At 42.7% G+C, this 13,220-nt stretch overlaps 2 protein-coding genes across 14 annotated transcripts in view; one reads left to right on the top strand and one right to left on the bottom strand.

The window, feature by feature from the left end:
- The window catches only part of LOC127749245 (uncharacterized), a 51,344-nt gene extending 39,530 nt beyond the window's left edge, over positions 1-11,814 (bottom strand). For both annotated transcript variants that reach the window (XM_052266619.1, XM_052266618.1), the window contains exons 1-4: positions 11,649-11,814; positions 11,241-11,423; positions 10,330-11,119; positions 9,874-9,960 (exon numbers count right to left, since the gene is read on the bottom strand). In XM_052266619.1, the coding sequence (XP_052122579.1) occupies positions 9,874-9,960; positions 10,330-11,119; positions 11,241-11,411 (1,048 nt within the window). In that variant the 5' untranslated portion in view covers positions 11,412-11,423; positions 11,649-11,814. The remainder of the gene's footprint in view (positions 1-9,873; positions 9,961-10,329; positions 11,120-11,240; positions 11,424-11,648) is intronic.
- Positions 417-13,220, top strand: part of LOC113216548 (longitudinals lacking protein) — a 115,972-nt gene continuing 103,168 nt past the window's right edge. For all 12 annotated transcript variants that reach the window (XR_008011030.1, XM_052266639.1, XM_052266643.1 and 9 more), the window contains exons 1-4: positions 417-567; positions 1,178-1,360; positions 1,482-2,262; positions 2,349-2,435. Coding sequence is in view for 11 of the 12 variants with exons in the window: in XM_052266639.1 (XP_052122599.1) it covers positions 1,190-1,360; positions 1,482-2,262; positions 2,349-2,435 (1,039 nt within the window). In the remaining variant the exon portion in view is untranslated. The remainder of the gene's footprint in view (positions 568-1,177; positions 1,361-1,481; positions 2,263-2,348; positions 2,436-13,220) is intronic.

Raw genomic sequence — 13,220 nt, 5'->3', positions numbered from 1 at the left:
GTCCGACCATACATGGAATGCAAGAGACATCTGAGCGAAGCAGCCTTCAGAACGATTTGTGGTTGTTCAGGCGAAAATAATGGGACAGTTGCCGCATCCCACTGCACGTAGACGTAGAACTGTCAATATCTTTGATCAGACGGACAATAACATTTTGCCGTTCATTTCAAAGTGAGGTGCCTTGTCGCGCCATATTTCATGGACTACGAACAACCCATGCGGCCTAGGTTTGTTTGTACCACACCACTCATATTTCTCCATTTTTTTTGACAAATGAGTCCTGCTGGTATGAATTGAGTGAATATGTTTGCTACAATATTCAATATGTCTACCCTTGTGAGGAAAATTCATGCAGGAGCACCAATTAATCCAGTAAAAAGTGTTGCTGCCCATGGACAAACTGTTGAACCAATCTGCGTCACCAATCCCCCTCCACCGGCAGCGCAGCCAATCAGGACGCTGCGAGACGACGCCGCTCTCCGCCGGTCCCGGCGTCGGCGTCGGCGTCAGAACACAAACTGCTCCCATGGAGAAAAGACGTACGAGGTGAACCGAAGAGTATATTAGGTAAGCCTTCGTTTGTCAAACCAAGATCTCTAATTTTATCTGACGGACTCCTTATCTATCTGACGATAAGGTTTTACGTTAATTTATCATTCTAGTTCAATAACTTAACGCTTCCTGGTGTTAATCCCGTCGCTGGTCTTGCTTATGGCCGGCCTTGCTGTTTGCCCCACTTAGTATGCTCTCCAGTATTTTCTGAACCACACTTAACCAAATGCTTGTAAGTCTTAGAACTAAACATTTTTATTGGAAACAAGGGAAATAGCTTGTAACTTTTCAGTCAAATAGGTTTTTGTTGCCTGGGAAGCAAAAAACTTATGTTTGGTGTAGTGGGTTATCATTGTCCAGGCCGGTTTCAAACACATTTTTGCTGCCTGAAAACCTCTTTTCCTGTTCACTTGCCTAATCCGTGTTTGGAATTCCTCCATGTAATTCTAAGCCTTGCCCGTGCTTGGCTTGGCTTGGCTTGGCTTGGGTGTGGTTACGGCCGCCATTTTGATGCTTCAAAATGTCAAAGGAGTCTGAAACAGCATATTGATATTTTGCGCTGTATGGCTACCTGCTGTCTTTCACCAGTTAGTACATCACTTAACCCATATTTCTTTTATTTCAGAAATCTGTGATAATGGCAGACCAACAGTTCTGTCTAAGATGGAACAACCACCAAAGCACACTGATCTCAGTGTTCGACTCTCTATTGGAGAGGGGTGCTATGGTGGATTGCACTCTAGCAGCAGAAGGGCAGTGTTTACAAGCACATAAAGTTGTGCTTTCAGCATGCAGTCCATATTTAGAGGTAAGCATTGATTCAAATTTTAAGTGAAGTAATTAGCGTTTCTTATTGCTACTTGTATTTAAAAAAAATTATTTTGTTTTGTGCTCTGTTTTAATGTCTTTTTTTTCCTCCCTTTTTCTAGACTTTGCTGAGCCAGCATTACGACAAACACCCTATTCTGCTCTTGAAAGATGTGAAGTTCTACGAGCTTCAAGCCATGATGGATTACATGTACCGTGGAGAAGTGAATGTGGCGCAAGATAAATTAGGCATGTTTTTAAAAGCTGCAGAATCCTTACAAATTAAAGGATTATCAGACAGTGGGGGAAATGAACCACCTGATACAGGTGGGGGGACAAGTGCTAAACGGACTAGTAAAGGTGCTCCAGTAACAAATGTTCCACGCTCTGGCGGTGGATTAACAGTGGAAAGGCGGAGGCCACAACAACCTCAAACTTCGCAAGTAGTGGACATTCCTTCAGATAGTGGTTCTCGTGATGGTAGTGAATCCCCTTCATTAAGAAGAAAACGACGGCGAAGAACATCAGGTGGTGATGATAGTGCTGTTGAGGGTGACTCTTCCAATACTGGGGATGTGTCTCGTACACAGTCCTCGGCCCCCCTTAGTTCTGACCAAGTGCCAATGAATGGTTCAGCGGACAGTAATGCCTTAGGAATTCTTTCATCCCTTATGGATGGATCTGTTGAGACTGATAATAGTGTACAAGAACCCGGACCGTCATTAGGAGCAACAAGTCAAACCCAGCCTTCACAACGGATACGAGAAAAAATGGAACCTACCTCAGCTGAAATGATTCAACCCAAAGCAGAGTACCTGGAATCTGAAGAAAATGTCGAGGACCTTACATTGGATGACGACGACACTGGAATGGATGCAGGACCCTCACAACGGCAAGGATCAGGTAGGTGTCTCTACAATGTTTCTTCTTTTTTTTATAAATTTCATTGTCCTGGATTGCCTTGTCATATTTTTTTCATTTTGTTTTAGGATATCAATGGCACATGGGCGATCAGTCAGCAGATGAAGTCTTCATGGCAGCTCAAGAGGCAGTTGGCGCTAACAGAGATGCACAAGGTAAGCTCTTTTGACCTTGTCAGTTTTAAGTTGAAATTATATCAAGTGTTTGCAGGCTCCATAAATGAAAGCTGGCTTGTCAATTTATGTATATTTAACAATCGTTCAGATTTATGAGTCATAACTCACTTATTTAAATGTTTATAGAACAGCTTTGTAAATTTATGGTGCCCTTGAACACTTGGTATGGTTTGTGGCTAGAAAGAGCAATCCAAAGAAAGAAATTTTAATATTAATTATGAATTCTTTGGATTTCTCTGCCACATTAAAATGTGGGGTTCTATTTTCTTATAATGTGACCTATGGTTGTAATAATTCTAGCTGCCTTGAACCCTACATTTTCTTTACCTTTAAGTTGAAGTACTATATTTTAAGAGTGTTAGATCAGGCTATCATAGAAATTAGTGTGAGGCTATCATAGATTTTTGCTCAAGGTAAGAACATGGTTTTTCAAGTTAGGTTATCAGATGTTAGGTAGTTAGGCTGTATTGTTTTGTCTTGTTCTGCCCTTTTTCTTTGTATTGAATTCCTTATGAGCTGTTATTTGCTTTCCTTTTAGTTCTTCCTCTTGATTTGATGGGCTTTACATGGAAAGCTATATCCCTGACAATATCTCTCTGTGTAATTGTCTCATTCAAATTAAGAGTAAGTCTTCTAAGCAAATTATGGCATTTCTGTGGGGACCAGTACAACGAAATTGGATCTCCCAGTTTTCTGGCACTTGAAACTGGATATTTGGCACTTACTCCTTCAAGCCAGTATTCTGGCTTGCAATTCATTTTTTAAATTTCAAAGGATTTTCTCTTGTGTCCTTTATATTTTGATCTGGATTTTTATTTATTTTAAAACATTGGTATAACTTTTAATATACTTTAAATTTTCTTCATTTTCATTTCCTTTTGATTTGCTCCAAAACTTAAAAGGCATTAATTATTTTTAGCCTGTGAATGTGATCTGCTGATGTCTGAAATTTTGGGTTGTAGTTGACATCTGTATGAAATCTCAATCACTAAGTGGCTGAGTTTGGTGTTGCTTGGTTTTTCATTCTAGACATGCTATTCCCTGACTATAGCTTATCCTGAATGATTTTAAATCCAGTGCGATGCTTTGAAATGGACTCTGTCATGCAAGTGGTCATTATTTTGTTCAGTTGTAAACTTGGACTGAGGAAGTTGCGAGTCATCAGTGGTCTCTTTTTAAATGTATATTATTATATTCGCTATTTTGAAGTTTTGCTTCATTTTCATAGCAATTCTCTTCTCTTTCTCTCTTCACTCAAATTTCTTTTTTATCTAATTCATTTTTATTTAATATGGTAGCAACTCTGCTTGAGGTTAGCGTCTGCTCGCTGACCCTTGTAGATGCTTGTTTTACTTCTATTTGGCATGAAATGACCTGAGGAATGAAATCTTCATGTGACAGATACAATTTTATTGTTCAATTAATGTCACACTACTCGATATTGATTGGTTTTTGTTTTGCATTTTTGACTTATTTTTCCATGACTAGCTTGTCCTGATACATTTTATCTTATCTGTTTTTAAAGTAGATTTTCTACATTTGAGTAGCTTCTACTTGATTATCACTTCACTTAAAATTTGATTTTTACTATTTTTAAACATCCATTTTTTATTTTACTTACATTAATTTTTTCTCCTAAAATCTTCGTTTAATGTTTTTATCTGAATTTCAAATTTTACATTGCGTGAAAGTACGTAAGCACTTCTGCTTGAGGTTAGCTATTGCTCGCTAACCCAATCAGATGCTTGGATGTCAATGTGGCATAGTTAATGAGGGTATTACACCTTCAGTGACATTTTTATATGGAGTTGTTCAATGAATGTCACATCCTTGTCTACTGTAAGTACCAACTTGCATTGAGACAAGGTAAAACCTAATAAAATACCTTTATCTACACAGGCTGTTCTGGTTTTTTTTAATGCAAAATTTCGCTGTCATTTCTCTCTATAATGGGACTTTCTTTAAATTTGTATTTTTGTTCTTGTTTCTCCTGTATTTGGCACACTCTTGTGTGTAGAACTTTATTTTCTGTCGGGCATTAACTGACTCATGAAGAAACTAGTACTCACTTCTGGGGTTGTCCTTTTTATTTGGATCTGTCATATTTGGCACTCGTGCGTGGTACTTTCTCTTCCGTTTTGACAATTCATTGTTTATATTGATGAAAGTGGACAACAATTTAATGGCAAAAGCGGGTATTTTGTTCGGGGAAGAATGTTGAAAATGTTTCACTTTGAGGGTTCATTAGAGAAGAATCTTGAATACGTAGTGTGAGAGGAAAAATTACTGATCTTTTTTTTTTCTTTTATTACTCTCGTATATGACTACATGAACATGTTGATGAAATAAAATACATGAACCCGTTTCCCCACCTACACATCATCAGAAGCTGGTTATCAACAAAAGGTATGTGTCTGAGTGAAATGATTCTGAAGACTCTTAACACTATCATTATCGCAAATTAGAAATGACTTAACCAAATCAGAGAAATCAATTTATTAACTTTTTAGAATGGGAATAATCAAATTTTATTGATATATTTATTTGAGGGAAAGGTTTAAAAAGGGGGAATTTAAAGTAATTCTACATTGAGCACTATATTCTCCGATTAGTATTCTTACCTTTAAATTAATGGGAAATATTTTAAATCTCTAACACGGAAAGTGAAAGGGAGAAGGTTGAGGAATAAGGGCAATATAATTCATTAAAAAGCTTATTCTAATTATCAAACCGTTGGAAAATGGATATTTACTGATGGGATTTCATTTGGGACCGAAATCTGGGGTGATAGCCAAGGCTGCGTGACAACTCGAGTACGCTTCATTAAAACTGCGGCTGGTTAAGGGTGGGAAAAGCCTCCTTCACCTTTCACTCTAGCGTGGCGTTCGCTAGGTGTGGTTTGTACATTACGTGTGTTCAGCAAACGGCCCAGTCCGGGGGGGGGGGGGGGGGTTACATACTTGTTCATTCTTGGCCACAGTAGTTAAACCAATTGGCAACGCGATCCCGAAGGGGTGCCCACGCACTGGCTTGAAGGAGGGGGATGGAGAGAATGTGAAGGTGGCGCAAGGTGAACAGTTAATACGGTCGCCTGCTACGACCTACACAGTCTCCTCGTCGCCCTCAGCGCCTGCAAGCCAGTAGGTAGGCAACCCATCAAGCTGTCGCGTTTTCTTCCAGTTTAACTTCCTAGGTTAATGGTATATCTAGCATCCCGATAACCAAGAGCGCATGGTCGATAATGCTTGCCTGGACGAATTCATTCAAGATGCTCGTTTCTCTATGGGCGCTGAGTACCGGGTGTGCAGGCTAAGACATGCTAGGACGTCGGGTTGTGTACGCACTGGTAGGACTCTACGCACTGGCTGTTGGAGCGGCAGGCGCGGGGGAATGGTGGGGGAGCTGCCACTTCCCCGCCACCCGCACCGCGCCTGTAGCCCCTGCAGCCAATGCTTAGGCAAGCCAACGTACTGGCATGTCTTATCCTAGACAACCGGTACTTTAATAGACTAGAGGATCCCAGGCGAGGGGGACATGCGGGGTAAGGTAGGGCAAGCTCACTTTCGGACCGAATAAGGAGAGAGAGAGAGCGGTTCAGGTATTCTCATACAGACTGTTGAGTACCCGAAGTAGTGCAGAAGAAGGTTGAGGGGGTTGCTCAAGGCCGGTGATCGAACGGGCTGTATTGGCTCTTGTGGCGCGTTCGACGTTCCATTCGCTCATCCAGCTCGTTCGTTTAATTGTTCTATTCGATCACTTTGATTCTGAGCAACCGCCCAGTAACCAACCCTCTTCGGCATTAATTTAGATGTGAAACAGTTTATTTGGAGAAATCTGCGCCGCTCGCTCGCCCCGTTTTTCTTAATTTAAATGTGTTCTATGATAATTAGTCGGGCGTTTTCTCTAGTGTGCTCATTTCCTTCACCTGCTCCACCCGCCCCTCGCAAACAATCGTATTATAACGCTGCCCCCCCCCCCAAATACCACTTGATGCACTTGATGTTCCATCTGTCATCGCAAAGCGAGCCCGAGAGTGTAGGTACCTATTCGCTTGTCACGTGGCACCCACTAAAACCCTGCTAATCGACGCGTAGCGCTTAACACGTGTGGCGCGACCACGCTGTGGTCACGCTTTGCTGATGTGTCGAACCTTCGGAATGCACGCGTTGACACGCCGAGTCTCAACGTCAGCACATGGTGGCCATACCCTGCTACCGGGGAAAGCCCAATCTTTCTAGGGTGCGATTAGAGAGCGCGACCGTTTCCCCCACCCCCTCACCCTGTTTTAGCGATTTAGAAGGCGCTTCTAGGGGCCAACGTTTCAGGCAAATTTCTAAGGCCGCCACTTCACGCCAATTTAAATATTCTTATGAGATATAGTTGATGAGGGCATTTTGAGAAATAGCTGTACTTTAAAAAAAGTTGTCCGTACGTCACACAATTGGGGAGGACGGAAGTAGAGCGTTATCAGGGAGCTGTCCAATCGCCCGCCTTTGAGACGACTTTAGTAGTGTTTGGGCACAAAATCGTATCACCTCTCACCGTCAGGTGACGTAAGGACATTTTTAATATTTACGATTTGCCAGCTGTCGTAAACTAGATGCTAGGTGCCATAGGCTTTTTGGGCGACTTCCCTCGGCTAGGTCACTGAGACCTCACCGAGTCCAGCCCTGACATGGCCAAAAATTGATAGCCGAAGGTATTGAGCCCCCCCCCACCCCCCCTTTCTTTTTGGCTTCCCAAAAGCATGCCTTTTTTTTTCTCAAAGGAAAAGGGCGGCAACACTGCCACCGCCATGTTTCTTCATAGAAACATGGCGGATTATGAAAAATTATGCGTAGCATTCCTGAGATCTGAGAGCACGCCCAGAACCTGTCGCTCGGCTACTCTGCGCACCTCTCACGCGAGGGTCGCTACCCCCTTCCCCCTCCCAACCGTTCTGGCCGACGCCATAAGCTATAAAACCATGATTCTTTCTACACCCCCCCCCCTTTTCCCCGTTGAACGGCCAGTCCATGAAATGTAAATGTGGTCTCAGGCGTCAACTAGCGGTACGCAAAGGTGGCCACAGTACGTTGCCCGCCTGGATCCCAGGTCATGACGGGCGAACCTTGTCGCATGGGCACTTCACCGACTACTGTGACATAACCTTTCCAGCCGAGCGGCATCCAATCACAGCGCTTATCGCCTGGGTGCCGGCCCGGCCAGAAACCACCGTGTTCGAGGCTAGCGTGCAGGCGAGCCGACGCGTGCTACAGCGGAGGGTGTAGTCTCGCTCGGGGTGTCTCTGGCCCGGGCGATACCAGACCGGAGCTCTGCGCACGATGGCCGCCAAATTATACCCCCCACCCCTCTTTACGTTTACGGATGAGAAATTCCCATTGCCCTCATGCTAGCCTCGCGAAGGACGCTTTTAGAGGGAATGCAAGAGTGGGCAGCACCTGGAGAAAGGATACTAGTCAGCTGGCACTAGCAACCTCCTCAGCGTACCCCACTTAGTGGCATCGGAGGGTAACGTGCCAGCCAGCTATCCACCCTTCTGCAGGGCGTGGCCTGCTCTCCCCCTCCCCCGCTCGGTCCGTTTAAGAAATAGTTGTGTCCGCACTGAACGAAAGTTAACGCTGACGTGAACTTCCCCAAGGGGAGTCTGGCACCATGTCCAGGCCAAGGCGAACAATGGTAGCCACACCCTCGGATAGGTTGACAGCAGCGCAAGCGCGCGCTAAGCGTGAAAACAACCAATTGATAACTGGTACTAATCTGAACTGTCTTTGGTTGACTATCCAAAAAGTTACGAGCGAGTCAATGTCCACGTTTCACCCGCTCCCTAAAGTGAGCTCTCCCTCCGTACCCTTCCCAGATAATAATCCCTCAGTCATGGGCTCCATGCCTCAGTCACGGGAACACTCACTCTTTCCTCGTTTGGGGAAAATCGTCCGGGAAGTAGCAGGGAAAGCCAGAGGAGGCGGGAGAAAAGTTTTCACTTCGCAGGGAGGCTTTCTCAATCGCAGCAATATAAATGCTGAGGAAAGTTAACTGGCTCCCAGTCCCCCCCCCCACCCCCACAATTTCCCGAACCAAGGCCAAAATTGTGTATTTCGCCCCATCAGATTAAGAATTGCTAAAACGTTCTTTTTAAATCTCAGAATACCTGAGCCAAATTCATTTGTGCAGAATGCCACTCATGAATTATCAACCCTCACCCCCAACAGTATAAGTTATTTTTCTACTTTCAGGTTATTCGGAATAAGTCATTTCAGTGACTGAATTTAACAATTTTGACACCCATTTTGTTCATGAGCAACAAATACAAAAAAGCAGTATTTTGTGTCCTCATCAATTATTTAAAATATTGGTCAAATTTAACTGGAAGTAACTACTAAAAAGTTTGAATAATTGTGTGTGTCCATCGAATAATTTGTCATCTTCCTCTTTTAAGAGTCGATAAATGCACAGCTTCATTCTTTAACAAGTTAATTTTGAAATATGTGTTGCTTTTTTACTTAATTAATAAATTATGAAGTATTGATGTGTTTCATTTTCTCTATCAAATATCATGTGTTTACCAATCAGGTGTGTAAGTGATGGTGAAAAGGAAAGGGCAGGAGGGGACGAGGAACAGGGCATAGCAATCAAAATACTTCAAATATCAGAGTTCAAATAAAAGTAGAGCATACCTTATCCTCAAGGGTTGCTGACAGACATAAAGCTCTTCAACAGCATGCCAGCTGATCTTCGTTTGTCCAAGGAATTATAGCAGATACCTTCTTAAGCAGTAATGCAAGTCTCGTAAGACAAGACATTATGCTGAAGAATCTAATAAGCAATACTGTGTTTCAGAAAAACACAATAAAGCCACCAGACCACAAACTCACCTCAAATTCAGAAAATACAGTGTGGCACAACCATCTTACAACTAAATAAATCCAAAGTAATTTCAAACTTATATCTAAGTACTTCAACTTAAAGTGATAGGTTTGTCAGAAAATAAACAAGGCAGACAAGATAAATAAAAGGGCCCTTTTGAAGACCATTTTTGCAAGAACTAGAGCATACCTTTCAGAATAGAAGACTTCTCAAAATAAACAAGATAAAAAAACAAAAACATTGACTTTTAAAGCTCAGAATAATTTTGAAAATAAAAGGAGGTTCTTTGAGCAAAGTGATATCAGATGAATTGAAGTACCTTTCATCTGCCCTGTTTATAACTGCATCAATGAGGTGGTTTGAAAATATAAATTACGTAACACAAGTTATCACAAGTTCCAAGACTCTAAAATTTAGTAATTTGCCAGATGTTACAATTGGCAAGAAAATTTAAGACAAAATATTAAGAGAATTTAAAAAGTTACATAATACTGATAGGCAAACCAACTCATTGATAAAAGGCTTTTCTTACATAGAACATTTTGCTTACCTTGTGCATCTCTGTTTGCGCCAACTGCCTCTTGTGCTGCCATGAAGACTTCGTCAGCTCCTTGATCACCCATGTGCCACTGGTAGCCTAAGAACAAAACCAAATAATTAATTAAAGACCCAAAACAACAAACAAACCAAAAAACACACACTAACAGTAAAAAAATAGTGAACCAGACAGCATAAAATGTTAAACCCGCCAGTCATATGCAGGCCTCATATCACAGCTCAAAATAATCCACAAAAATTTAATTGCAAAAACATTGTTAGAAGATAGAATACTATTTCTTGATCAAGACAAATAAAATTTTGTTTGATATTTAAAAGAAGATAATGCTTTGAGCATAAACACATTAGGCAACAATACTTCTAAGAAAGAAGTTTTGAACTGTGGTATAGACCTTCACTTAAAAAATCATTTAATAAGATAGGAAAAAGACTAATAACAAAAACATACCTGCTCCTTGCCGTTGTGAGGGTCCTGCATCCATTCCGCTGTCCATATCGTTGTCATCATCCAAAGTAAGGTCTTCTATATTTTCTTCAGTGTCTAGGTATTCCGATTTAGGTTGAATCATTGGGCCAGAGGTAGGTTCAGTTTTTTCTCGTATCCGTTGTGAAGGCTGGGTTTGACTTGTTGCTCCTAATGACGGTCCGGGTTCTTGTACACTATTATCAGTCTCAACAGATCCATCCATAAGGGATGAAAGAATTCCTAAGGCATTACTGTCCGCTGAACCATTCATTGGCACTTGGTCAGAACTAAGGGGGGCCGAGGACTGTGTACGAGACACATCCCCAGTATTGGAAGAGTCACCCTCAACAGCACTATCATCACCACCTGATGTTCTTCGCCGTCGTTTTCTTCTTAATGAAGGGGATTCACTACCATCACGAGAACCACTATCTGAAGGAATGTCCACTACTTGCGAAGTTTGAGGTTGTTGTGGCCTCCGCCTTTCCACTGTTAATCCACCGCCAGAGCGTGGAACATTTGTTACTGGAGCACCTTTACTAGTCCGTTTAGCACTTGTCCCCCCACCTGTATCAGGTGGTTCATTTCCCCCACTGTCTGATAATCCTTTAATTTGTAAGGATTCTGCAGCTTTTAAAAACATGCCTAATTTATCTTGCGCCACATTCACTTCTCCACGGTACATGTAATCCATCATGGCTTGAAGCTCGTAGAACTTCACATCTTTCAAGAGCAGAATAGGGTGTTTGTCGTAATGCTGGCTCAGCAAAGTCTAGAAAAAGGGAGGAAAAAAAAGACATTAAAACAGAGCACAAAACAAAATAATTTTTTTTAAATACAAGTAGCAATAAGAAACGCTAATTACTTCACTTAAAATTTGAATCAATGCTTACCTCTAAATATGGACTGCATGCTGAAAGCACAACTTTGTGTGCTTGTAAACACTGCCCTTCTGCTGCTAGAGTGCAATCCACCATAGCACCCCTCTCCAATAGAGAGTCGAACACTGAGATCAGTGTGCTTTGGTGGTTGTTCCATCTCAGGCAGAACTGCTGGTCTGCCATTATCACAGATTTCTGAAACGGTAAGGAAAGGAGTTGAATTATAACAGCCAAAAGAATCCTTTAATGCATCAATCCAGGGCGTTGGCTGGGGCTAAGCCACAACCGCCATTGCAGTCCCGCAGCGTCCCCTTGCCCCCAGCCCAGCAAGCTATCAGTAGTTTGGTGGGTGAAAAGGAAAATCCGTCTCATGCAAAGGGAAATAATGCAGCCACGGTACAACGAATAAAAATTACTTACGTTTAAGAATGACTGTATAGAAAATAAGGTAGATGCGGGGAAAGTTCCTAAGGTTCGCAACGACACATCTTTTCTCCTCCGCTCTCACGACACAACTGTACTGACGCGGCGCGGAGCGTTACAAGGCCCAACCCCATTGGTTTGCGGGGTCCTTTGGTTGTCCAGGTGCGACAAACTCTATCTTGACCAAAGTTTTCTTCAAACACAACATTTTCCGTGGTAAACGGTACGACGGCGATGAACTGTATTTGTAATGAGAGATTTCAAATGACATTTCTCGTGTTTCAGGAAATTTGGTCAACCATGAATTTATATGAAAAGTTTTGAGTCATGGCTGCGTGATAAAGGGTACGTCATGCCATCCTGAGGAAGAAAAAAAGAAGAACACATGGTGCTCCCTCCCGCCAAGACTCGCTCCAGCTGCCAGCTACCTCCTCCAGCAGCTCCAGCCCTCTCTATAGCTCCTTACGCTAAATGCACTAGGCGCTACACTGGGGCCTGATGAGTAAACGTTGACGTCGATATCGACCAATATTGGACGACAATTTGACGTCAAAAGTCAAAACGCGTCAATAATCATTTGACCATATGTATCTAAATGACCTCTAATTGCCGTCGAATTTCAGCTCCCATCCTCTCCGTCCTCGCCCAGGGAGTACCTCTATCGAGGAATTTGGGGGGGGGGGGGTGTCAGCTCATGCATCGCCCAACGCCTAACGTTAAAATGACCCGCAGTAAATCTTGCCGATGAGTGCAAAATGAGGTCATTGTGACATGATTTTGACAAACGTGTTCTACCTGGGCAAATATATATAAGAGGGGACGCTTTGGATCTTCGAAGGGAAAGGTCTCACACAAAAACCGGCGGTATATTTGACGTCTAAATCATCCGGGGGAACTCGTTGAACCGAGGTCGTACAAAGTACCTCGGTCGGCGGTACCCCAGGCACGTACCCCGGGTAACTCCTTGCCCTGGATATGATCCCTAAGTAGAAGGTACCTTACTCAGGGTACGTACCCTGGCCTGGCGGTACCTTTACCTCGGTTTCCCGTTTCCCTGCAGCCGACCTTCAAAAGTAGTGAAGTCAAGTCATGGTTGTCATCATTGTGCACGTAAGAGTATGTTTCGTTACGATCTTACGACTTAAAAGTAGTCCTGAAACCGACGGCTTTTCGACAGCTCATGTCGTTTCGATGTTGTTTCGACGTTTCACTGTCGAAAAGCAGTCGATTTCATAACCACAAGATGTGAAAAACGATGTCGAAACAATCGTCGGATAAATTTCTCAGTGGGGTGATGGGTTCCAGGTTTCATGGGAGGCCCACCTAAATGAAGAAAAGTTTAGTATAATGAATATAGGGTTCTATAGCAATGGCCGAAATACCTGTCACCTCCATCAAACACAAAGAATTTAAAGTCATGACTTTGCATTGCTTTGAGTATTCGCGCCCTTCGATGATGGAGTGATTGCTCGAGGAATTCCTAGCAGGCTTTGGATGCCTGGAACGCACCCAATGATTTGGTTATGTTGAAATGTCTGTTACAACAGGGTTTGAAGTAGAAAATAATAA

The sequence above is a fragment of the Frankliniella occidentalis genome, unplaced genomic scaffold, assembly GCF_000697945.3.
Source record: "Frankliniella occidentalis isolate FOCC.00 unplaced genomic scaffold, Focc_3.1 Scaffold41, whole genome shotgun sequence".
Classification (NCBI taxonomy): domain Eukaryota; kingdom Metazoa; phylum Arthropoda; class Insecta; order Thysanoptera; family Thripidae; genus Frankliniella; species Frankliniella occidentalis.
This window is presented reverse-complemented; position numbering and strand designations above follow the sequence as displayed.